Consider the following 25,609-nt stretch of genomic DNA (forward strand, 5'->3'; position numbering starts at 1 on the left):
TCTTAAGTGTACATAAAGAAGGGGGGGGGGGGGGGGAGCTGTTGTGGTGCAGTGGTATCGTCCCTACCTTTGGACCAGAAGGCCTATTCTCAAGTCCCACTTACTTCAAGGCATGTCGTAAATGACATCGTTGCCATGGGCTGATTAAAAGAAAAAACTCAGAAAAGAAGCTTGTTGAGAGAATAACTCATCTTTCAGACTGCTCCTACCTCCCGCCTCGGAAACGTCACGAGACAGTTAACCGCACCTCCTCGGAGGCAGCCGTTACTGGGACAGGCAGCGCCCGTCACATGATCATGTCATTGTCGAAACCACTTCCGGGTGGAAGGTGACTGGGAGGCGGTTGGAGCTGTTGGTAGGTGTGTGTGTGTGTGTGTGTGTGTGGGAGACGGGGATGGGGTTAATGTGGCTGTGATACCGATAACCGCTGGTGAGTGAAGTGCCCTCCGTTCCCTTCTGGGGGTGTTGTCAGTGATCGGATAGAAAATCGATGGGGCAAAGCCTTAACACTGTCTTATTCATTGGTCCTTATGTCCTGTTAGTTTACACCCCCCCCCCCCAGGGGTAGTCAGTAATCTAAACCACTGTGTGCAAGATTGCGTTCAATAAATTAGTGAAGGAGGGGGGAAAGAGTTGTTGGAGTGCGTTCAGTGATCTTGGCCCGTTCTGTAACTCAAGCTTTGACAGTAAGATAAAGAGGAGTTGAAGTAATGATTTAATTTCCCAGATACGGTGTTCACAGGATTCGGGATGCAGTGTAAAAGAAGGATAAAATAACTAAGGAGGTGTGGAGATGCACTGGGGAAAGAATAAGGGCGAAGATTGGAAGTTAAGGAGGGAAAGGAATAATGAGAGGCTGGTTAGAACGTGTGAAAGATTTGCTTTTCACAACCACAGGATGTTTTAAAAAGTGCTTGAAAGCTGATGAAAGAAGCAAAGCTGTGCATAACAAACACCCATAAACAGTACAGATTTGAATTTGATTTATTGCTGTCATGTACTGAGATATAGGGTAGCAGAACAGAGTGCAGAATATATGGCTGCAGAGAAGGTGCAGAGAGAGAGATCAAAATTAACATTTGAGGGGTTTGGTCTAAAGTCTGATAACTGGGTAAGAAGCTGTTCTTGAATCTATTCATACGTATATTCCAACTTTTATATATTCAGCCTGATGGAAGAGAGTATAACTTCGGTGGGGTAGAGTCTTTGATTATGTTGGTTGCTTTCCCAAGGTAGCGGGAAGTAGAGATGCAGTCAGTGGATGGAAGGCTGATTTGTGTGATGGATTGGAAGGTGTACACAACACTATGTAGTTTCTTGTGGTTTTAGGAAGAGCAGTTGCCATACAATGCTATGGTACATCTATAAAAGTTGGTAAAAGTCTTTATGCACTTTCTGTTTCCTGAAGAAGGGCTTATGCCCGAAACGTTGATTCTCCTGCTCCTTTGATGCTGCCTGACCTGCGCTTTTCCAGCAACACATTTTTAAGCTCTGATCTCCAGCATCTGCAGTCCTCACTTTTTCCAAGAGTCTTTATGTATTTGCTGAATTTCCTTAGCCTCCTGAGGAAGTAGGGGTGTTTTTGTGCTTTCTTAACTGTCTCGTTTATGTGGGTGAATGAAGACAGATTGCTGATCATCACTCCCAGAAACTTGACGCTCTCTACCATCTCCACTTTAGCACAAGGAGTGTGGCCTTCATTCCACTTACTGACGTCAGTGACCAGTTTCACTGTTTTGCTGACCTTGATGCAGAGATTGTTGTTGTCGTTACACTGTGCCACTAAGCACTCAGATTGTTTCTTATATTCTGTCACATTGTTGTTTGAGATCTGACCTACAAAGTTGGGATGGCAGTTGGCCATATAGGTGTGAATATAAAAGGAATATAGCAGGGGGCTGAGTGTGCAGCCTTGCATGGCACTGGTGTTGAAGATTATAGTGGAGGGGGTGTTGCCTATTCATACTGACTGTGGTATATGGCTTGGGAAGGCGAGGAACAGGTTAGAGTGGCGGGACCGAGATCTAGATTTGTTAATGTTAACTTGTGTCTGATTAACTTGATTTAATTATTTAACAAAAAGAGTTGATCAGTGTAGTGCAATAGTTGTTAACATATTTGAACTCCTATGGCAGTTTGTCAAATATTTGTTGAAGGTGGCTGATTAAGAAGATGGAAGTCTATACATTTAAGGATAGTATGGCCATGTGGATACCAAATTGATCAGAGACAGAAAGCAAGGTGGTAATGAATGGATTATTGTGATCTAGTTTACAGTGGTGTTCCCAAATTGTCAGTTTTGAGTCCGTTTATTCTTAGATCTAATTTGAATTGCCTATACTTGGTTGTGAGGAGCATTCAGTGAATTTGCAGATTATGCGACAGTTGGCAAAGTAGTAGATCATGATGAGGATAGGGAATAGAATGACATGGACAGAATGGTGTTATGGCCAGAAGGAGTTCATTGCACAGAAATTTGAAATGTACTTTGGGAGCACAGTCTTGTTATCTATACAGTATGCATAAATGCCTAATAGTGGCAGAGTAAAATAATACATTAGTCAAAAAGGTATATAGCTTTCCTGAGTGGTCAGCAACTAGAGGTCACAGATCCTAAATTATTGGGATAAGAATCTAAAGGAGAGAGGAATGGGAATATTTTCACTTGGGTTCTTCTCAAGATTTAGAATGTGCCACCTTAGAAAGATGGGAGCAATTTTATTAATCATTTTGAAAAGAAGTTGAACTTGAGAAACTTAGAGGCAGAAAGTGTGGAGATACAGTACTAAACATGACTGCTGTTTCTGAAGTGTTAGTACAGCTACGATTAGCAGAATGATCTTCAAGCGCTTTAGGTTTCTATGATTTTATGATTCTAAAAGGATCTTAAAGTCTGATGTTTTGAGTTGTTTTGGTCTTAATATTGAATGTTTGTTTATAAAACATGATGCTGGTTGTTGGCTCTCTTTCTATATTTCCATGTATATTTAGATGAATAGTTGAAACCCCATTGCATACAAAGCTATAATCTAAGTACTGGAAAATGGGATTAGAGTGGGTTTAATCTAGCTCAGCAGGGGGATGGGAACCTGAGGTGTAGCTCCAGTGGGCAGGAGGATGAGAGTTAGAAGGGCATGGACAGGATTTCACGGTCACAGGAATGTGCTGGCAAACAGCAAGCTGATTTGAAGTGTGTCTATTTCTAGTATCTGAAATAAGGTAGGTGAGCTTGCAGCATGGATAGGTACCTGGGACTTCGATGTTGTGGCCATTTTAGAGACATGGATAGAGTAGGGTCAACAATGGATGTTGCAGGTAAAAACAATGACTGCAGATGCTGGAAACCAGATTCTGGATTAGTGGTGCTGGAAGAGCACAGCAGTTCAGGCAGCATCCAAGTAGCTTCCATTTTCAACTGCTCTACGTAGCCAACAAAGAGACAGGCATAGCTGGGGCCCATACGTGTGCCCATGGCTACCCCTTTGGTCTGGAGGAAGTGGGAGGATTCAAAGGAGAAATTGTTCAGGGTGAGGACCAGTTCGGCCAAACGAATGAGAGTGTCGGTGGAATGGTACTGTTGGGGACATCTGGAGAGGAAAAAACGGAGGGATTGGAGGCCCTGGGCATGGCGGATGGAGGTGGGATATCCATGGTGAAGATGAGGCATTGGGGGCCTGGGAAACGGAAGTCTTGGAGGAGGTGGAGGGCGTGGGTGGTGTCTCGAACATATGTGGGGAGGTCCTGGACTAGGGGGGATAGGACAGTGTCAAGGTAGGTAGAGATGAGTTCAGTGGGGCAGGAGCATGCTGAGACAATGGGTCGGCCAGGGTGGTCAGGCTTGTGGATCTTGGGAAGGAGGTAGAACCGGGCAGTGCGGGGTTCCCGCACTATGAGGTTGAAAGCTGTGGGTGGGAGATCTCCTGAGGTGATGAGGTTCTGTATGGTCTGGGAGATGATGGTTTGGTGATGGGGGGGTGGGGTCATGGTCGAGGGGACATTAGGAAGAGGTGTCCTCGAGTTGACGTTTGGCTTCAGCGGTGTAGAGGTCAGTGCGCCAGACTACCACTGCGCCCCCTTTATCCGCTGGCTTGATGGTGAGGTTGGGATTGGAGCAGAGGGATTGGAGGGCTGCGCGTTGTGAGGGTGAGAGGTTGGAGTGGGGGAGGGAGGTAGACAGGTTGAGGCGGTTAATGTCCCGGCGGCAGTTGAAAATGAAGAGGTCGAGGGCAGGTAATAGGCCAGCGCGGGGTGTCCAGGTGGATGCAGTGTGTTGGAGGTGGGCAATGGGGTCCTCGGAAGGTGGGCGGGAGTCCTGATTGTGAAAGTAAGCTCAGAGGCGGAGGCAACGGAAGAATTGTTCGACATCACGGCGTGTATTAAATTCATTGATGCGTGGACGGAGGGGGATGAAGGTGAGTCCTTTGCTGAGGACTGATCGTTCATCCTCAGTGAGGGGGAGGTCTGGGAGGGATGGTGAAAACTCGGCAGGGCTGGGAGCTGGGATCTGGTGTGGGTGTGGAGCTGGGAGTGGGGGTGGAACCTGTAACTGGAGTGGGTGTGATGGTGGGGGGGAATGGGGGTGGAGGCATGAGCAGGGGTAGTGTTCCCCTTGGGGTTCTGGGGGGTGGGGATAGTGACAGTGGATTCTGTGGGGGGCATGTCAGCAGAATGCAGGTGAGTGGCGCTGGTGGGGGTGGAAGTGGTGGTGACCACAGCAGTAGGGGTGGCGGAAGTCACTGAGCATGTGGCATCAGCGATGATGTGAAGGGCAGAAGTGATGCCAGGTGTGATGCATGAGGAATTGTGAGGGGTGGAAGTGGTTGTGGGAGTGGACATGATGGGGGCAGAAGTGACATCATCAATCAGCGTGGGGGTGGTAGCTGCATCAGCCGCATGGCTAATGGTGGAATAGGTTCCAAGGCCAGGGGAATCTTCTGGAATGTTTGAGGAGCGCTGGTTATGGAGGTGGGTGGATAAAAGTTTGTTGTACTTACAGTTTTTGATGTTTGAGGTGGAATTGAAATACTGTTTGTTGAGAGTATGAATTCTCCTGAGGATGTAGTACAGAGTGGGTCCTTTGCAATTCTGAGAGAGTGTGGCCCTCAGCTGAGGCAGGGCTGACTGGACAGAGGTTAGGTGCTGGCGCATTGCTGCAAGCGTGGAGCGGAGGATCTTTAAGGAGAACTGTTGCTGGTGTTTTTGAATCTGTAGTCTGTACTGTTTGTCCTGTTCGGGTCCAAACTCTGCTGGTTTAAAGGTGGTCCGGAGTCCGTGTGGGATGAGTTGGTTACGGAGGCAGGCACTGAGGAAGCAAATGTGGCTGTGGTAGCGAGTTTGTTTCACGACATGGTTGAAGAGCTACTTGGATGCCGCCTGAACTGCTGTGCTCTTCCAGCACCACTAATCCAGAATCTGGTTCCCAGCATCTGCAGTCATTGTTTTTACCTCGTTGATTTTAACCCTACTGCAAATCTTCTTGCAAGGATGCCTGCCTTGAAGAAGTTTTCCTCCTCTCTCTACAAGAATCTCAGGGAGTCCCTCTCCCACTGCAACTCCCAGGTCATTTCCTCTGCTCTGAAGCTCTTCAACCATGTTGTGAAACAAACCTGCCCTCGACCTCTTCATTTCCAACTGCTGCCGGGACATTAACCTCCTCAACCTGTCTACCTCCCTCCCCCACTCCAACCACTCACCCTCACAACGCGCAGCCCTCCAATCCCTCTGCTCCAATCCCAACCTCACCATCAAGCCAGCGGATAAAGGGGGCGCAGTGGTAGTCTGGCGCACTGACCTCTACACCGCTGAAGCCAAATGTCAACTCGAGGACACCTCTTCCTAATGTCCCCTCGACCATGACCCCACCCCCCCCCCCCATCACCAAACCATCATCTCCCAGACCATACAGAACCTCATCCCCTCAGGAGATCTCCCACCCACAGCTTCCAACCTCATAGTCCGGGAACCCCGCACTGCCCAGTTCTACCTCCTTCCCAAGATCCACAAGCCTGACCACCCTGGCCGACCCATTGTCTCAGCATGCTCCTGCCCCACTGAACTCATCTCTACCTATCTCGACACTGTCCTATCCCCCCCCCAGTCCAGGAACTCCCCACATACATTCGAGACACCACCCATGCCCTCCACCTCCTCCAAGACTTCCATTTCCCAGGCCCCCAATGCCTCATCTTCACCGTGGATATCCAATCCCTCTACACCTCCATCCGCCATGACTAGGGCCTCCAATCCCTCCGTTTTTTCCTCTCCAGACATTCCCAACAGTACCATTCCACCGACACTCTCATTCGTTTGGCCAAACTGGTCCTCACCCTTAACAATTTCTCCTTTGAATCCTCCCACTCCCTCCAGACCAAAGGGGTAGCCATGGGCACACGTATGGGTCCCAGCTATGCCTGTCTCTTTGTTGGCTACGTAGAGTAGTTGAAAAATGGATGTTGCAAGTTCCAGGGTTTAGATCTTTCATTAAGAACAGGGAAAGCGGTAAAAGAAGGGGAGGTGTGGCCTTGTTAGTCAAGGATAATTGTGGCTGAAAGAACCTTTGACAAGGACCTTTCTACTAAAATAGTATGGACTCAGAGTAGAGACAGGAGAGGAGAGGTCACACTGCTGGGAGTTTTTGATAGGTCTCCGCAGAGTTCCAGGGATGTGGAGGAGAGGATCGGCAAAACAATTCCAGATAAGAATGTCAAAAATAGGGTGGTCATTATGGGGGTTTTTAAGTTCCCCAACATTGACTGGAAATGCTATAACTCTAGTACATTGGACAAAAATTGATCCATCCAATATGTGACACAGTATGCCGAAGGGCCGACAAGGGGGGAGGCCACACTGGATGTGGTACTTGGTAATGAACAGGCCAGGGTGTTTGATTTAGTGGTAGGTGAGTATTTTGGAGAGAGTGACCATAATTCAGTTACGTTTAGTTTAGCGATGGAAAGGGATAGGTACATGCAAGGTAAAAACAATGACTGCAGATGCTGGAAACCAGATTCTGGATTAGTGATGCTGGAAGAGCACAGCAGTTCAGGCAGATCCTGATTTCGAAGCTCATAGATACATGCAAGGCAAGAGTTATCAATGGGGCAAGGGCAATTATAATGCGATTAGACAAGGCTTAAGATGCATAGAATGGGGTAGCAAAATGCAGGGGATAGGGATAGTCAAAATGTGGAGCTGGTTTAAGGAACGGATATTGCGTGTCCTTAATAGGTATGTCCCTGTCAGGCAGGGAGGAAGCGATAAGGTAAGGGAACCGTGGTTTACTATAAAAATTGCATCTCTTGTTAAGCAGAAGCAGGTGTCTTATGTGATGGTGAGGTGAGATGGTTCAGATGAGTCGATGGAGAATTACAGATTAGCTAGGAAGGATTTAAAGAGAGAGTTAAGAAGAGCAAGGAGAGGACATGAGCAGTCTTTAGCAGGGAGAATTAAGGAGAATCCTAAAGCTTTCTATAGGTATGTGAGGAATAGGGCCAGTCAAGGACAGAAGTGGGAAGTTGAGTGGGGACCCTGTGGAGATCGCTGAGGTGCTAAACGAATATTTCTCATCTGTTTTCACTTGGAAAAAAGAGAATATTGTAGAGGAGAAAAATGAGAAACGAGTTAGACTAGAAAGGATTGAGGTTAATAAGGAACAAGTGTTATCAATTCTAGAAAGAGTGAAGGTAGACACTTCCCCTGCACTAGATGGAATTTATCCGAGGATTCTCTGGGATGCTGGGGAGGAGGTGTTGGAGCCTTTGGCTTTGATCTTTGAGTCGTCAATGTCTATAGGTTTCATACCAGAGGATGGAGGATTGCAAATGTTGTGCCCTTGGTCAAGAAGGGCCGTAGAGATGACCCAGGTAATTATAGCACAGTGAGCCTTATGTCTATTGTAAGAAACGTTTTGGAAAGAATTATAAGAGATAGGATTTATAATCATCTAGCAAGCAACAATTTGATGCAGATAGTCAACATGGTTTCGTCAAGGGCAGGTCATGTTTCACAAACCTCATTGAATTTTTTGAGAAGGTGACTAAGCATGTGGATGAGGGTAGGGCAGTTGATGTGGTGTACATGGATTTCAGTAAAACCTTTGATAAGATTCCACATGGTAGGCTGATGGAGAAAATGCAGAGGCATGGCACTGAGAGTGATTTAGAGGTTTGGATTGGAAACTGGCTTTCTGCAAGAAGGCAGCGAGTGGTGGTTTATGGAAAATATTCAGTCTTGAGTCCAGTTACTAGTGGTGTGCCACAAGCATCTGTTTAGGGACCACTGCTGTTTGTCATTTTTATAAATGACTTGGACGCAGGCAGAGATGGGTGGGTCAGTAAGTTTGCAGATGACACTGAAGTGTGGAAGAATGTTGCAGGGGGATTTGGAGAAACTGCAGAATAGGGCAGGGAGGTGGCAGATGGAGTTCAATGCAGATATGTATGGTGATTCGCTTTATTAAGAATAACTGGAAGGCAGAGTACTGGGTCAGTGGAAAGATTCTTGGTAGTGTGGATGTGCAGAGGGATCTTGGAGTCCATGTACATAGATCCCTAAAATTTGCCACCCAAGTTGATAGCGCTGTTAAAAAGGCATACACTGTGTTTGTTTGGTTTTACTGGTAGAGGGATTAAGTTCCGGAGTCGTAGTGTCCTGCTGCAACTATACAAAACGCTAGTGTGGCTGCACTTGAAATTTGCGTACAGTTCTGGTTGCTCCATTATAGGAAGGATGTGGAAGCACTGGAAAAGATGCAGAGCAGCTTTACCAGGATGTTGCCTGGTCTGGAGGGAAGGTCTTATGAAGAAAGGCTGAGAGACTTGTGTCTGTTCTCATCGGAGAGAAGAAGGCGAAGAGGAGATTTGATAGAGACATACAAGATGATCAGAGGATTAGATAGGGTAGAGAGTGAAAGTCTTTTTCCTAGGAGGATGACGTCAGATTGTACGATGGGGCATAGCTACAAATTGAGGGGTGATAGATTTAAGACAGATGTCAGAGGCAGGCTCTTTACTCAGAGTGGTAAGGACGTGGAATGCCCTACCTGCCAATGTAGTTAACTCAGCCACATTAGGGAGATTTAAACAATCCTTGGATACGCATGTGGATGATGATGGGATAGTGTAGGGGATGGGCTTAGACTAGTTCACAGATCAGCGCAACATCAAGGGCTGAAGGGCCAGTTCTGTGCTGTTACGTTCTATGAATAAGTAGATGCTCGATGTTCAGCCTTGACGTGATTGGCTGAAAGGCCTCTTTTCATGCTGTAAAAACTTTGACTCAATGTTCTGATTCAACTTTGAACAAATAAGATTTGTTTTTAGGTTTCGAATGCATCAAGAGGTATAGGGAGGAAGTGGGAATATAGTATTGAGATAAAGGATTAGCCGTGATATTTTGAATGGCATAAGAAGCACACAGGCCCTTCTACTCCTCGTTTATATGCAAAGAGACCTGAGGAACCAGTGTTCTGTGTGCTGCTGTAGTAGTATACATAAATGACCATTCCCATTCCAAACCTCCTAATTGTGCAGATGATAGCTGATAAAGAAGGGCTGCACACAAAAACAAAATGGAATTCTTAAAATTATAAAGCTTCCATACAGTGGGGGTTGGACAGGCCATGAATTTGAGGGAACTGGTGTCATGGGTTAGTGAGATCATTGGCAGAGTGTGTGGTAACAGCAGAGAGAAAAGGATTTTATTCGACATAAGTCAAATTTTATGAAATTCAAGGTTTTGGCTATTTTTATTTTTCTCAGATTTGAAACACATTGAAAGATCCTTTCACAAATGGAGCTAAGTGCCTCAACTTCTGAATCAAATATTGGTACAGGAGCAGGTATGCATGACAACCCTTAAATAGTTGAAAAACAATTTTGTTTGCAATTTGCTTCTGATTGCGCTGGCTACAATTTCTGACATTTTGCTCTCATTTGCTTATGTTGTGGATTACTTTGTTTTCAGAAAACTGGTTCGTTGGTGATCGGGTTTTTGCCCCTTTTTCTGGAGATGATAAGCTACATGAGGCTACGATAAAATCAATATCCACAAATGAAGATGGCAAAACTATGGCAGTTGTAAGATTTTCCAACTTTAATGAAGCTACTGATACTGTGGCACTGAACACACTAAAAAGGAAAAGCAACCGTGAATGTTGGAAAGGTTTTATATTTGATGATGATGACCTGGAGAAGCCCTTCTTTCGTGACAAAAAGGCACCAGGCCCCAAGATCTCTTTGAAATTGTCTGAAGACAGTATATGTGTGCCATATACTATAAATAGATACTTGCGAGATTATCAAAGAGATGGAGTAAAGTTCATTTTTAGGCATTATTCATGTGGCAGAGGATGTATCCTTGGTGATGACATGGGGCTTGGAAAAACTGTTCAGGTAATCTTATGAATATGACTTGCCAGCTTTGTGCTTAGTCTTCAGCTCATCACAGTATAGCTCAAAGTCAAATTGTTTTATTATCTTGTTTGCATTGTTAAAGCTTTTCTGGAACAAAAGCAAACTGTGACAGCATTACCTTTTCTGAGAATTTCAGTTTTGTCAACACTAGAAGACAACTCCTTTGATTATTTCTGCATGAAAAATTTATTTCATGGTGGGAAAAATTGGACAGAACAAGGAAAAGTGAGCAGACTCTGATAACAAAGGAGTAAAATCAGTGTTGAGACATTGTTAAATCAAAAAATAACTAATGAAATATTATGGAGTATGTAACTTTTGAAATTATGAAACAGGTAATAGGGAAGGCAAATAGAATATTGGTCTTATTTTGAAGGGAATGGAATGTAAATATAAGGAGGCCTTGCTAAAAATATACAGGGCACTTGTTAGTCCATAGCTGGACTACTGTGAACAGTTTTGGTCCCCTTATCTAAACAAAGATGTACCAGCATTGGAGGCAATCCAGGGTTTGAAGGGACTGTTTTATGTTGAAAGGTTGAGTAGGTTGGCCTATACTTGCCATAGTTGAGAAGAATGAAGGTTAACCTTATTGAAACAATAATGATTCTTAGGGGTAGATGCGGAGAGGCTGTTTCCTCTTTTAGGAGTGGAAAACTAGAGGGAACATCTCAGTATAAGAAGTCACTCTCAAAGGTTGATGAATCTGTGGAATTCTTTACTGCAAAGGGCTGTCAAAGCTGTGTCATTAAGAATACTCAAAGAGAGAGACAGATTTTTATTCCATAAGTGAATCAATGGTTATGGCGAAAAAGCAGGAAAGTCTTAACTGAGGATTATCAGATGAGCCATGACTTTATTGAATGACGGAGCAGACACAATGGGACAAACAAATTACTTCTTCTCCTATGTCTTTTGGTCTTGTGTAACATTAAATTGATTGTGGATAGTTTGCCTTAGGCTAGTTACGTGGAGCATAAGGGTGTAGCACAAGTGCAGCAAAGAAAGTAAGTTCTGGGCCTTCAGGATGCATTTTACTATTTGATATTCTCAACAGCACAATTGCTTTGCTAGAGCAAACATTTGACACTTCCTTGAGGATTCTACAATTGAAATAGTTTGACTTCCCTGAAATGTTGTGCAGGATATATTTAATCAGTCATTGAGCTGTATAGCATGAAAACAGACCCTTCTGTCCAACTCGTCCATGCAGAACAGAGCCTAAATAAATCTAGTCCCATTTGCCAGCATTTGGCTCATACCCCTTTAAACCCTTCCTATTCGTATATCCATCCAGATGCCTTTTAAATGTTATACTTGTGCCAGCCTCCTCCACTTCTGACAGCTCATTCTGTATAAGCAACTACCTAACCCCCCCCCCCCCCCCCCCCAACATGAAAAAGTGGCCCTTTTGTCTCTTTTAAACCTTTCCCCTCTCACATTAAACCAATGTCCTCTAGTTTTGGCCTCTCCCAGCCTGGGGGAAAATCCTTGTCTTTTCACACTATCCATATCCCTCATGATTTTATAAACCTCTATAACATCACCCCTCAGCCACTGATGCTCCAGAAAAAATAGCTCAGTCTGTTCAGCCTCTCCCTATAGCTCAACCCATCCAATCCTCATTCAGGAGGGTGAGGCAGATGAGAGCTGTTGAGTGGAAATGATGCATGCAATCATGAGCGTTCTCGTATATGAGTCTTATTGCAATGTGTGCCCAGGTTTGTTTGGACTAATAATGTAGTCTCCTGTATCAGTCAGCTGGAAAAAGGACTGGCCTTTTCACCATCTGCCTTGTCCACAATGCAGGGTGTAGGTTTTCTTTTGTTTTTGTTCTGAATCTAAGATAGGCAAACAGGAGGCTGGAAGAGCACAGCAAGCCAGGCATCATCAGGAAGTGGAGAAGTCAACATTTTGGGTGTAACCCTTCTTCAGGGCTGAATGTAGACACTTAAAACAACTGTGTGAGAGGTTGTTCCTGGCTTGCAGTGGTGTGTAGAATGGCTTTACATATGGTGTTAACGGTATGGCTTTACATATGGTGTTTCCAGCAACTGAAAGCACTTAGACTATAAGACCATTATACAGAGTGATGCAGAAATTATGCAGAAGCTGTCAACTTTCAAGTTAGTACAAAGTGATTTAGTGCAAAGAAAGTGAGTTCAGAGCCATAAGATGTATGAGGTGCTCATTTGTCTTGTGAATAAAGTGTCTTGGCCATTATTTGAGCTGGATTTAATTGAGAAACACAAAAATGAAACTTTGCAGAGATGAGCTTAATGAATACCGAAGAGGAAATGTGAGGAAGCTATGAAACAAACTAATCTGTTAATGATGCTTTTCACAGGTTATTTCCTTTCTAGCAGCTGTACTTCATAAAACAGGAACCAGCGAGGATATTGAGAATAACATGCCTAAGTTTGTCCTGAAGACCATGAGAAAGGAATTGAAAAGACATGATGACAAAGTAATCCTTTTTGGCCTGTATCTTTTTGCAAATCTTCCTTTACCAGAAATGTGATGTTTTGTTTTAATGCTGGAAAATTGTTCATTGAACCTTAAAATAACTTACCATTAACAATATTTATTCACTATTAATATTAGCTAGCAGGTCTTGTGATGCAGTGGTGACAGCTCTATCTCGGGGCCAGAAGCTCCAGGTTCATAGCAAGATCAGTTTTTTTTAAATAATTAATGATTGGCTTTCAAATATTGTACATTCTTTTAAGGGAGCGATACCTGACAGGAAAGGTAAGGAAGCCATGGTTAATAAGAGAAAACAAAAATAGTATTAGATTAAAGAAAAAGGCTTTATAAAGTTGTCAGAAGAGTTGCAAGCCTTCGAATTCTGCAAAGGAGTACCATGAAGTTGATAGAGAAATATAATTTGAATGTAAAATGGAAAGAAAAAATTGGATTGCAAAAGCTTCTTAACTTATCTTTTTAATTTTAATAAAGGTAAAGACAAATGTAGCTCCATTGTGGGCAGAGATATGAGAATTTATGATAAGAAATGGAAAAATGGCAGAGAAGCCAAATAAGAAATTTTTGTGTCATCACACTAGAAGGCAAAGACCGCCTGAGATAGAGAAGATGCAAGAGTCTCATGACAGTGTGGCATGGAAAGAAATTAGTTTAAAAAGTAGTATTCAAGAAATTAACAGGACTGAAAGTTGACAGATCCCATGGACTCAATGATCTTCATCCTATAGAGAGGGAGCTTCAGGATGCATTAGTGATCAGCTTTCAAAATTCTGTATTAATTTTGCAGCTATGCCAGCAGTTGAAAGGATGTCAATGTAACCCCACTATTTAAGAAATAAAAAAGGGAGAAACCAGATAACGTCAAACATGTTAGCCTGACATAATACTAGAATCTGTTATGCAGGATCTGGCTAATGAATCTTTAGATAAGAATTCTCAAGAAAAAGTCAAGGGGAAGTCAAGGATTTGTCAAGGGGAAGTGTCTTTTACAAACCTGTTAAGAGTTTGAGGTTGTTACCAGTAGAGTCAGTTAAGGGGAATTGGCGTATGTGGTATATTTGGATTTTCATAAAGCTTTTGATAAAGTCCGACACAGGAGTTTAGTAAACAAAGCTAAATTATAAGAAATTAGGTGTAATATGAGCATGGATTGAGAATAGGTTAACTGGCAGAAACAGCATAGGAATAATTGGCTCATTGTCGTGACTAATAGGGTACCATAATGATCTGTGCTTGGACCTTATCTGTTCAAAGTCCATTTCCTGGGAAGTGGAAGTGTGCTTTCCTCCAGACCACTAGGTTTCTCAACATTGCTCTGTACTTGTGGGATCAGACCTACCTGACCCTACAATCTGTTCTATGCACTGCATTTGACTAAACCAAGCCTGTCAAGCTAACTAAGTTCAAGATTGAGAATCCATTTGTTAAGACTAAATGTTGTACAGAGAAATTCGGTCTCTAGATTTACCATCTGAAACTTCCCTGTCTCATCCCCTCAACGCTGTCCACCTAACCGTTCGCACCCCTGGCAGTACAGCCAAAATTTACGTAATCTCTCAACATACCTTGTATCTTTTCTTATGCAAGTCATCTTTTCTTTGTTATCCTAGCCAGTCATCACTGGACTTTCTCCAAAACCAGTATATCCTTCCAAAGATTGATTCAAAAGATGTCCTATCTGAACACTAAATTCCAAATTCCATCTAGTTAAAAATTTGATTGCTGTTCTTTTATATGGCATGATAACTGGCGGTATCAGCAATCTATTAGTTCTGATGAAGAGTCACTGAACTCCACGTTAATGCTGCTTTCTTCTCACATTTGCTGCCAGATGTGCTGAGTTTCGCCAGCAATTTCTGTTTTGCTTTCAGATCTTCGGCATCCACAATTCGTCGTTATATATCTACCTGTAATTTAATTTATCAATATTTTCTCTTCATAATTTACCAAAACTAGTAACGTAACATAATCTGAAAACCTGTGTTCCCCTCATTTTGCCAAGTCCAGCTCATTTTAATGTAGAATGAAAAGAAGAGGCTCCAGCACTGATCTCTGAAGATGTCAGTTGTCGCTGTCAAGCTACAAAGGTCACTTTTATCCAAAGTTGTTCTGTTTACTAACCAGGGTGCTACCCATGCTGTAATATTGTCTCTGAATTTGCATGCATTATCCTATACTTTGTAAGTAGTCAGTATATATGTTATATACTTTGAATATCCTCTGTTCATCAAGTTGGTGAGTCTGTTGAAAAAAACTCTTAACGTCAGATTAGTTAGATAAAACTTACTTTCCATGATATACAATGACTCTCCTTAATCAGCCTATTGTTTACTAAGTGTCAACTTGTCAACATTGGACCTAAAAGCAGTCTTCTTGCTTCTTTTGAAGATTTTTCTCATCATTGCTCCTCTGTCTGTGCTGTACAACTGGAAGGATGAATTGGAAACCTGGGGTTATTTTAGAGTTTATATTTTGCATGGTAACCAAAAAGACCATACACTCAGTTGTATTCGACGCAAGAAGTGCGAGATTGCTCTCACAACCTATGAAACAGTCCGCCTGTGTTTGGATGATATCAATTGGTAATTAGATTGCATTATAATGTATTAAGGTTGAATTGCATTGAAAGATGTTACTTATGGTATTTAGTTGTTAGTTTTGGACATATTAAATGTAGAGTGCTTTGAAAGATCCCATCTACTTCCAGAACTTGATGCAGAGGCTGATCCACACAAGGTCCAATTCATGCATGTACAGACCACCTTTTCCTTAGTAGTCCAGTGGAATTAAAACTTTAATAACTGCAAGTTATTGTTTTGTTAAGAAAATACTTTAACTCCAATGTAAAAGCAGTGTTGTAGAATGCAGTGCCGTCTGAGTGATATGAGGATGCATTGTAATTCCTAGTCCCTACCTGATGATGAATACTGCAATAGGTATTGCCTGTACTTGTATTTGCCAGCTCTTTGTAATCAATTCTATCATGAAATATTAAAATGAATTTAGATCAGCATTGTAAAATGTGAGATTAAAAATAGAAAATGCTAGAAGTATTCAGCCAGTCAGCCAACACCTATGGAGAGGAAATTGATTAATATTCATGTCAAAGACCTTTGAGAAAAAAATAGGAATTTGATAGTTTGTAAGCAAATTAGAGAAGGGGTAGGAGAATGATGAATAGCTGGTAGTCCATGTTTTAAACAATTCGTTGACAAATTTGAGTTACTGCAAGTGTCCTGGAGTATTATCACTTACTTACTAAAAGACTGAAAAATGCCTTTCCAGTTAAGGTAATCTAGCTTTAAATCTTGGTGTCATTGCACACTTTTTTGAGGAACTAATTATCCTGAGTAGATGCCATCTTCAAATTAAGACAAAGCTGATGATTCATGGCAATCTATATATAAACATTTGGTAATTTATTGAAATGAACAATAACAGAAGAAGTGATTTTAAAATCTCTTGGCCACAGGTATAGTGAGAAAAGAAGTGGAGGAAGACAGAAACTGTGTCCCACAGAGCAATTTGTTATTGTTAAGCAAACACAATGTGCATATATATGTGTTTTATTTGGGAAAAGTTGGCCCCTTAGCATGTCTTAGTGTCCTGAAAGAAAGCAAAATATTGAACATTTCATTAGATCTGACTTCAGTAGCAGAAGTATTTACTGCAGCAACAATGCACAACTATATTGTTATTGTTCTGAAATTTCTTACTTACAGGTTATCAATACTGCTGTCAAAGAGACCAAGTAAACCTTGAGAATTACAATATAATGTGTGCTTAATTTTTCATTTCTTAAACAGCATTGAGTGGTCTGCTGTGTTTGTGGATGAAGCTCATAAGATAAAGAATCCTAAAGCTCAGATTACACAGGCTTTAAAGGCATTGAAGTGCAAGATTAGAATTGGCCTAACTGGAACCATTTTACAGAACAACATGTATGAACTTTGGTGTGTCATGGACTGGTAAGCTGTAATTATACTTCTTTCAGAGGTAGCTAATTATTTCAGATGATGAAATATCTAAGCATAAGTAGATGCAAGGAATATGTCAGTTTGTCATTAACAATGTGGTTGACTAGTCTGCTTGCATTACTTTTCATCCTAGTGTCAATAGGTCAGACCAAAAGACAACTGTTAGGAGGATAAACGACTCCAGAGTTTGACCTTGGTCGTTGCCTGGTGCAGAGAAACATGTGAGAAAGTTTGTGTTGGCATTTTCAGCGTTAAAACTGTGAGCCACCTGTTCCCATTTTGTTTGCCAGTAGTTGTAAGTAATTTCCCATGGCCTACAGACTGCCCGAATAACCCTGCGTTAACAAGCAATAGTGGAACTTCTTACAAGAGACAGAATTCCAAGAGATTTTGTCACTTGAATTTGTGCCTGCACTTTTGAACTAATGTCGAATATTATGCTGCACCTGCAGTAGCTCCAGATTAACTGGCTGCTGATCTCATTACGATGCTGGTCAGCACCTATCTCTCAGGCAAATGGTCATCCTGTTATATGCTGGTGCTCTCTTAAGTATGGTATAAAGGAATAATTGAGTAGTGTGAGAAAAAGGCATGGAGGTGGATGATCAGCCATGATCAGATTGAATGACAGAGCAAGCTTGATGAGCTGATTGGCCTACTCCTACTGCTGTGTTCTATGGGTTTCTTCTTGCCCATCAAAGATAAAAACATCTGTCCTCCACCAAGACTTCGGGTGTAGAGTTAGAAAATTTTGAAACATATACACCCACAGCTTTTGCGGTTGGTCAAAATCTTGCTGAGGTGTACAGCACGGAAACAGACCCTTTGGTCCAACTTGTCAATTCCTATCAATATCCTAAATTAATCTAGTCCCGTTTGCCAGCATTTGGCCCATATTCCTCTAAATCCTTCCTATTCCTGTACCCATCCAGATTGAAAGAAATGTTGAAATGATCTTCACTTCTTTGTACTTATAGGGCAATACCAGGTTGCCTTGGCAGCAGAGATCATTTTAAGGAAGAGTTCTGCAATCCAATTGAATTTGGTCAGAGACACACAGCAACCAAAAGAGAACTGGCTGTTGGGCGAAAGGCTATGAGACAGTTGGCAAAACGGTTGTCATTTTGGTTTCTGAGGCGTACTAAGGCTCTCATCAGCGATCAGCTACCAAAGAAAAACGATCGGGTAATAAAATGCTGTCTGGCAGTGTTTCTGTATTCCTGGCTGAAAATACAAGACCAACAAACCTTTCATACTCAGAATTGTAGCAAATTAAGTTATATCAGTTCCACAAACGTTCATTGTGAACTAGACTTAGCTCAAGATCCTAAACTCTACTTTGTGATGATTCCCTGCTGACCATTCATAGTGTGCTTCTGGCTCTGGTATAGAAATATTCCAACAAAATACCAGTTGTGCCATGTGAATTCAGCTGTCATATTGCTAAAAGAAACTGGACAGGCGGCTACTTTAACTCTCCCTTCATTCAGTGACATATTTCAACTGTTATATGGGTTTGGTAGAAACCTAATCAAGTACACCCCCTTTCCTAATACAGGAATTTTAATTGAAATTTGCTATCACTGTAATTGATCTTGGCTTTTCATATCCCATGTTTCAGTTGATTCTGAGAGGCAATAACATAGGCTGTCCTCTTATAATTTACTGACTTCATTGTTTGTTTACTAAAGCTGGCTATTGGTAGCTTGACTGGTCATCAGTAAATGGAAAGAAAGCTTTGAATTCCTTACTTTAAAATATATTGTTATTTTCAGGTGATATACTGTTCTTTGACTGAGTTTCAGAAGGCAATATATAAGGCAGTACTGGAGACAGAGGATTTAAAACTGGTACTGCGTGGCTGGGATGCTTGCGATTGCAACAGTGGCCGAAAAAGAAAAAGCTGCTGTTACAAGGTAAGTTGCATCACAGCACATGTAGAGGCTCTTCTTGGGGAAAAATTCAAAGGCTAGAACGTTGTGTTCAGTAAACATGAGTTACATCTTATTAAGATGGCAGCAGAGAAAAATTCTCCAGCCAGAGCTCCTCTGCTCGCCAGCTCCTTTTTTCCTTTATTTTTCCCTCCTACCTGGAGGGAATGGAGAGCAGAGCCAGAGACCTGCCCAGCACTAGAGATGACTTGCAGCAGAGGGTGTGTGGCTTGAGTTCCAGTAGCGAGTCGCAGCTGGAGCAGAATGAACGCAGGCCGAGTCCCAGAAACACATTGTGGCTGGAGCCTGGAGTGGCAGCCAAATGAGCACGAGATGAGTCCTGGAAGTGATTTGTGGCTGGAGCGGCAGTGGAGTGAGCGGGGGCTGAGCTGGGACACAAGTCTTGGACAGATGCCAGCGCATGGAGGCAGCATGTCCTTGTGTTCTGAAGCTCATGGGCATGAACCTAATGGAAAAGGGCTATAACTTGAGTACTTTAAAGATGCTCTTTATTCTCATTCTGGACTTTTTAAACTCTATTACCGATATTTTTAAACTCTGCTAGTTTTTTTTTAACTATTTCAATTCTGCAACAACTTAAAAGTATCTGTACCTAGGTACCCTGTACCTAAGATGGCGCCAAGAGGTGACATTATAAACTTTTCATTGCACTCATTTGAGCGCATGTGACAATAAAGACTATCCTATTCAGTAAAATGAGTCAGAAATTTTTTTAAAATTAAATTTACATTTTCCATTTTATTTCTGTGTTTAATCTGTATGTTCACATGGCATTTATTTTGAAAAGGGAAACTTATGGCTGATTTTAATCTGTTCGAAATCTAGCCACAGTGTTAAAACCAGACCTTTTTTGTCTGAAACTAGCTTGCTCTGTAAACACAATGTTAAGACAAGTGCTCTCACTTATTGTATACTTCACTTGAGAGGTGATGAGTGCTACAGTTGTAACAATGAATAAAAGTAATTAGGAACAGTAGCACATATTCTGTTCAGAGTTCAGTGTACTGTGTTGAATTGTGAACTGTTCATTTGTTTCTTTAGGACATTAAAAGTAGTGAATGTATCAGAAGGTGACCGCTTCGTGGCAATTGCTTAAAATTCTGACCTTGCTGCTTTTTGTTTAAGTAGATAAATACTGCTGGTTTTGATATGTATATTTTTGGCTGAGCTTTTCTACTTATCAAGGCAAGGGGTGTCAATGCTACTGAATGGAACACTTTTTAACTTTTGACAGCCAGTGAGAGAATTAACTCTGGTTTGTGAATAGCACATACTTATTTCAGAGTAAAACGTCATCCTGTTAAACTCCGATGCAGTTTAACCCTATACTAGTGCCTTATGAACTTTCATTTCTTACCTATTTTGTGATTTCTGCAATTTTAGTACATAGTTGTGAGCTGTTTGGTGTTGTGACCAGGGCCTGACAGAGATATGATTGAGATTGTCCAGACCCATTTTATGTGGGAGCCTTAAAACTGACAGAGAAAATACTTCAATCTGGCTGGATTCAGACTCCATATAGGTGAAAGGGCAGCATATTAACTCAATGAATTCTACATGAAAAATATCAGTAAAGATCAGTTTTAATTGCAGTCATTTTGAGTTTGAGGCATTTACTTCACACTCAACCCAGGAACTGAGCATGTTGCTAGTCAGACACTCCTATACTGATGGAATGCTCTTTGAAAGTAGCATATTTTTGATGAGGTAATGAGCTGTTTGCCTGTCTTTGCAAAGGTGGACAATTAATAATCTCATGACTTTATTCAAGTTCTGGTGACCTAGCCAAAGTTCTTCCCTCAAATAATGCCATCAAAAGAGATTTGTTGACTCTTGAGTTATGGGACTGTTCACTGCCAAAATCCACTGCTCCGTTATATTATATCACCACGTTTCCAAGTAGTTTCCTTTCGTGCAAAATGTCCAGAAATGTGATCGACATGATTAAGTCTTTTTCTTAATTGTGGGAGCGTGTCAGTTTTGAAAGATGTTGCATTATGTTAATTGGAAGAGCAGAGATGGGCAAATGTAAAATGAAAGTGCAGAAAGGAATACAATTTTCATCTCTTTTAGAGAACAGCAGCCACGTATGTGCAAAATTGTTTTTAAAAATAAATTCAAAATATGTATTTGCAGGAGTGGAAGTCTCCAAGATAAAGTTTAAGTTTGAAAATGCGATTACAATATTGAGGTCCCAAATTATGTTAAATCTAGAACTGGAATCATTCAGTCTACTTACTTTTAGATGTATTGAATTTTTAAAAATGCTTTTACTTTTCAGCAAAATCAGGACGGGACTACTGTACGGCAAATTTATTTTAGTTATTTGGCCATCCTCCGTAAAGTATCCAATCATGTTGCACTCCTACAGCCTGATGAAAGCACAAGCAAGATGCAGGTAATTCTATGAACTTATTGTATTGAGAAATTAATGTTATTTTAGATTCATTCACTAGCACACTTGCTTCTTCAGTCAGAACTTTGTCGGCTAAATCCCCACATCAGAAATTTGAACACAATTGATGTTGACATTTCTGTGCAATGCCAATGGAGTTGCAGTCTTTCAATGAGGTGTTAAACCAAAGTTGCATCTGTCATCTTGAATAAATGTAAAATGTCCATAGCATAATCAAAGGAATGTTAGGGTATCTTGAACAATATTTGTTCTACAATCAAGGCTTTATTTATTATTCTTTCTTGGATTTTCCTGTACATATATAGGTTGGTTTTCTTTTTTTTTCCTCCTACATTACAAGGGTGACTACACTTTCAATGTACTTATTTGATTGGAAACCTCCTTGGGTCATATATCATGAAAGGTGCTATGTAAATGCAAGTTCTTGTAAGGCTTCCCTGATAGCAAGCTTATAGCTCTCTCAGTTGGACCCTTATCCACAATGGCATTCATCTTTTCACATACTGTTAAAGTATTACTTGCAAGAAGGGCGGCACGGTGGCACAGTGGTTAGCACTGCTGCCTCACAGCGCCGGAGACCCGGGTTCAATTCCCGCCTCAAGTGACTGACTGTGTGGAGTTTGCACGTTCTCCCCGTGTCTGCATGGGTTTCCTCCGGGTGCTCCGGTTTCCTCCCACAGTCCAAAGATGTGCAGATCAGGTGAATTGGCCATGCTAAATTGCCCGTAGTGTTAGGGTAAGGGGTAGATGTAGATGTAGGGGTATGGGTGAGTTACGCTTCGGCGGGGCAGTGTGGACTTGTTGGGCCGAAGGGCCTGTTTCCACACTAAGTAATCTAATCTAAGGTTTGCATAACCATTCAGTTATTTAAGCCAATTATGGTATTCTTCTGTTATAAGGGATTTCACTTAATCTCGTGTTGTCTCTCCTTGAACTAAAGGCTGGTCTTATGGTTCGCTTTGAATCCAGAAAGCTAGTGATCTAAAACATTAATTCAAATATTCTCTGTCTCCTGTTTAGAAAATATATAAATTGAATTAAAGGCAAGATGTCCATTTATAAAGGTGTTAGCAGTCACTTGCCATGAGGTATGGGTCTGAAAAAGATTGCTCTTAAAGCATACACAAGGGAGGACATTCAAAAGATCAGAAAGCAGCAGTTTGACTGAGAACTTTCAAATAGCAAGCCATCGGGTACACATCCAAATGCAGAAAAGTTTCATAAAGAAAAACAAATGAACTGATTAGGAATAGTGTGAGGAGACTAGCAGTGTTTTTAACCTTGCAGAAATTTTGAATGACTGTAGTATGTCTCAAATACCCAATTAATTATTTTCATTGCTCCATGTATAAAGGTAGAATCGTGGTAGAATCGTGCTCCAGTCCGGGCTCATTTGAGTTCTGACTTATTCTAGCTACATCACTTTCCCTTTCTTCCTCATTTTCCTCCTTTTTAAGGTCCCCTTCAAACTGATCTCCTTGATCAGCATTTTAGACCTAATATCTCCTTATGTGCTCCTTTAACATATTCCTTTTTATAGATCTAAAACTGGTTTGGAACATGATTGAATTGTATGAGAATAAAAATAAGTACTTTTTCCATGCCGTGACAACTACTCTACTCTTGAGCTGTGTAAGCTGTGTTTAAAAACTCATTATTTTGAATTGTTGTACTGCCCATAGTTAAATATGATAAAATGGCAATAAGGGGTTTTCATTTTACCTGACACAATTGAAGGAAATTGTAGTTGATGTAGTATTTCATACAGCTCAAATCATGGCCTTCACAGACTGACAACAAAATGCCTATAGTTCTTAGTAAGATGGGGCTAGAATGCAAACAGTAATACTCTGCTACTCAGATGAAAGTTATCTGATTTGAGATTTCCTGTTTTTATATGAAATAGTAAGGGAAAACTTGACCTACTCGGGATCAGGCTTTTTAAATAATTATAATTACATACGAGAGTAGACACATTACCTAACATCTAATAAATTTAAACAATTAAGTTTCTGAAGGCACTTATCACGCAGAGGCACCCTGAAAGAAACTTTTTCCGCTATCAGCAAGAAGATTAGAACAACAAAAAGGTAAAAATTAGATAACCTTGCATGAGTACTTAGAGACAAATATCATAAGGGGGTCAGAAACAGTTTTGAGACAGGGTCATTTATGACCTTGAGAAAATAACTGCCATTTTGCTAGTTTGATAAGAGGGAAACTATTCCCAAAATTGTTAGCTTTGTCACAGAATCATAGTGTTAGGTTTAACTATATATAACTTTATATTAGAGCTTCAAATATTATAACAGTAGGTAGAAATTAGCATCCTTATTAATTTTCAGTACTAAGGTCAGCAAGGGATATGTTTTGCATAGCTGAATTTGATCTATGTGGACTTCAGTAAGGCATTCGACAAGATTCGTCATGGTAGACTGGTTAGCAAGGTTAGATCACAGAATACAGGGAGAACTAGCCATTTGAATACAGAACTGGCTCAAAGGTAGAAGAAAATCACAGCACCAGGTTATAGTCCAACAAGTTTATTTGGAAGTACTAGCTTTCAGAGCGATGCTGTTCATCAGTTGAGCTACCTGATGAAGGAGCAGTGTTCTGAAAGCTAGTACATCCAAATAAACCTGTTGGTCTTTAACCTTGTGTTGTGATTTTTAACGTTGTCCAGCCCAGTCCAAAACCAGCATCTCCACATCAAAGGTAGAAGACCGATGGTGGTGGAGGGTAGCTTTTCAGGTGGGAGACCTATGGGTGATGCTTGGTCCATTGCTTTCCATCATTTATATATGATTTGGATGTGAACACGGGTATGATTGTAAGTTTGCAGATGACACCCAAAATTGATGGTATAGTTGTTGTGGTTCTGTTCGCCGAGCTGGGAATTTGTGTTGCAAATGTTTCGTCCCCTGTCTAGGTGACATCCTCAGTGCTTGGGAGCCTCCTGTGAAGCGCTTCTGTGATGTTTCCTCCGGCATTTATAGTGGCTTGTCTCTGCCGCTTCTGGTTGTCAGTTCCAGCTGTCCGCTGCAGTGGCCGGTATATTGGGTCCAGGTCGATGTGTTTGTTGATAGAATCTGTGTATGAGTGCCATGCCTCTAGGAATTCCCTGGCTGTTCTCTGTTTGGCTTGCCCTATAATAGTAGTGTTGTCTCAGTCAAATTCATGTTGCTTGTCATCTGCGTGTGGCTACTAAGGATTGCTGGTCGTGTCGTTTCGTGGCTAGTTGGTGTTCATGGATGCGGATCGTTAGCTGTCTTCCTGTTTGTCCTATGTAGTGTTTTATGCAGTCCTTACATGGGATTTTGGTACACTACATTGGTTTTGCTCATGCTGGGTATCAGGTCCTTCGTTCTGGTGAGTTGTCGGAGAGTGGCTGTTGGTTTGTGTGCTGTTATGAGTCCTAGTGGTCATATTAGTCTGGCTGTCAGTTTGGAAATGCTCTTGATGTATGGTAGTGTGGCTTGTTCTTTGGGTTGCGGCATTTCCTCGTTCCGTTGTCTTTCCCATAGGCATCTGTTGATGAAATTGCGCAGGTATCCGTTTTTGGCGAATACATTGTATAGGTGTTCTTTCTCTTTTTCTGCAGTTCTGGTGTGCTGCAGTGTGTTGTGGCCCCTTTTGAATAGTGTCTTGATGCAACTTTGTTTGTGTGTGTTGGGGTGGTTGCTTTCATAGTTCAGGACTTGGTCTGTGTGTGTGGCTTTCCTGTATACAAAATCATGAGGGGCATGGATAGGGTAAATAGAAAAGGTATTTTCCCTTGGGTGGGGGAGTCCAAAATTAGAGGGCACCGGTTTAAGATGAGAGGGGCAAGATTTAAAAGGGACCTAAGGGGCAACATTTTCATGCAGAAGGTGGTGCGTGTTTGGAATGAGCTGCCAGAGAAAGTGGTGGAAGCTGGTACAGTTACAACATTTAAAAGGAATCAGGATCGTTGTATGAATAGGAAGGGTTGAGAGGGATATGGGCTGAATGCTGGCAAATGGGACTAGGTTTGAGGATATCTGGATGAATTGGACTGAAGGGTCTATTCCCATGCTGTGCAGCTCTATGACTCTATTTGAAAAGCCATTAATAATAGCACGCACATGATGCAGCTGGAAAATATCTAGGAAGGATACAACAATCGGTGTTGAAATGTAGACGACAATCATAAGAGCCAAGGGCAGGTGATAAGTGGTCTAGCAAATGTCATGCAATGATGAGAGGACATAAAGTGGACTATGAAGTTGTCCATCATCGGTGCATTTACAGCATTGGCTGTATAGATTAGAGGGAATATGGCAAACACTGATGTCAATGTTGCATATAATCATTGTAATGCGGTATGTATAAATATTCTGCAATTTAAGG

The 25,609-nt window shown here is 41.6% G+C and overlaps 1 protein-coding gene across 6 annotated transcripts in view; it reads left to right on the forward strand.

Annotated features, from left to right (window-relative positions):
* Nucleotides 1–250: 250 nt before the first annotated feature.
* Nucleotides 251–25,609, forward strand: part of ercc6l2 (excision repair cross-complementation group 6-like 2) — an 87,357-nt gene continuing 61,998 nt past the window's right edge. For 2 of the 6 annotated variants that reach the window (XM_072586055.1, XM_072586088.1), the window contains exons 1-9: nucleotides 251–355; nucleotides 9,759–9,838; nucleotides 9,964–10,391; nucleotides 12,760–12,896; nucleotides 15,233–15,478; nucleotides 16,703–16,864; nucleotides 17,851–18,058; nucleotides 18,649–18,789; nucleotides 21,107–21,223. In XM_072586055.1, the coding sequence (XP_072442156.1) occupies nucleotides 9,790–9,838; nucleotides 9,964–10,391; nucleotides 12,760–12,896; nucleotides 15,233–15,478; nucleotides 16,703–16,864; nucleotides 17,851–18,058; nucleotides 18,649–18,789; nucleotides 21,107–21,223 (1,488 nt within the window). In that variant the 5' untranslated portion in view covers nucleotides 251–355; nucleotides 9,759–9,789. Of the gene's footprint in view, nucleotides 356–390; nucleotides 431–4,250; nucleotides 4,413–9,758; nucleotides 9,839–9,963; nucleotides 10,392–12,759; nucleotides 12,897–15,232; nucleotides 15,479–16,702; nucleotides 16,865–17,850; nucleotides 18,059–18,648; nucleotides 18,790–21,106; nucleotides 21,224–25,609 lie in introns of those variants that run through there. The other 4 variants (XM_072586099.1, XM_072586067.1, XM_072586077.1 and 1 more) reach the window with 4 other exon arrangements.

The sequence above is a fragment of the Chiloscyllium punctatum genome, chromosome 2 (assembly GCF_047496795.1).
Source record: "Chiloscyllium punctatum isolate Juve2018m chromosome 2, sChiPun1.3, whole genome shotgun sequence".
Classification (NCBI taxonomy): Eukaryota; Metazoa; Chordata; class Chondrichthyes; order Orectolobiformes; family Hemiscylliidae; genus Chiloscyllium; species Chiloscyllium punctatum.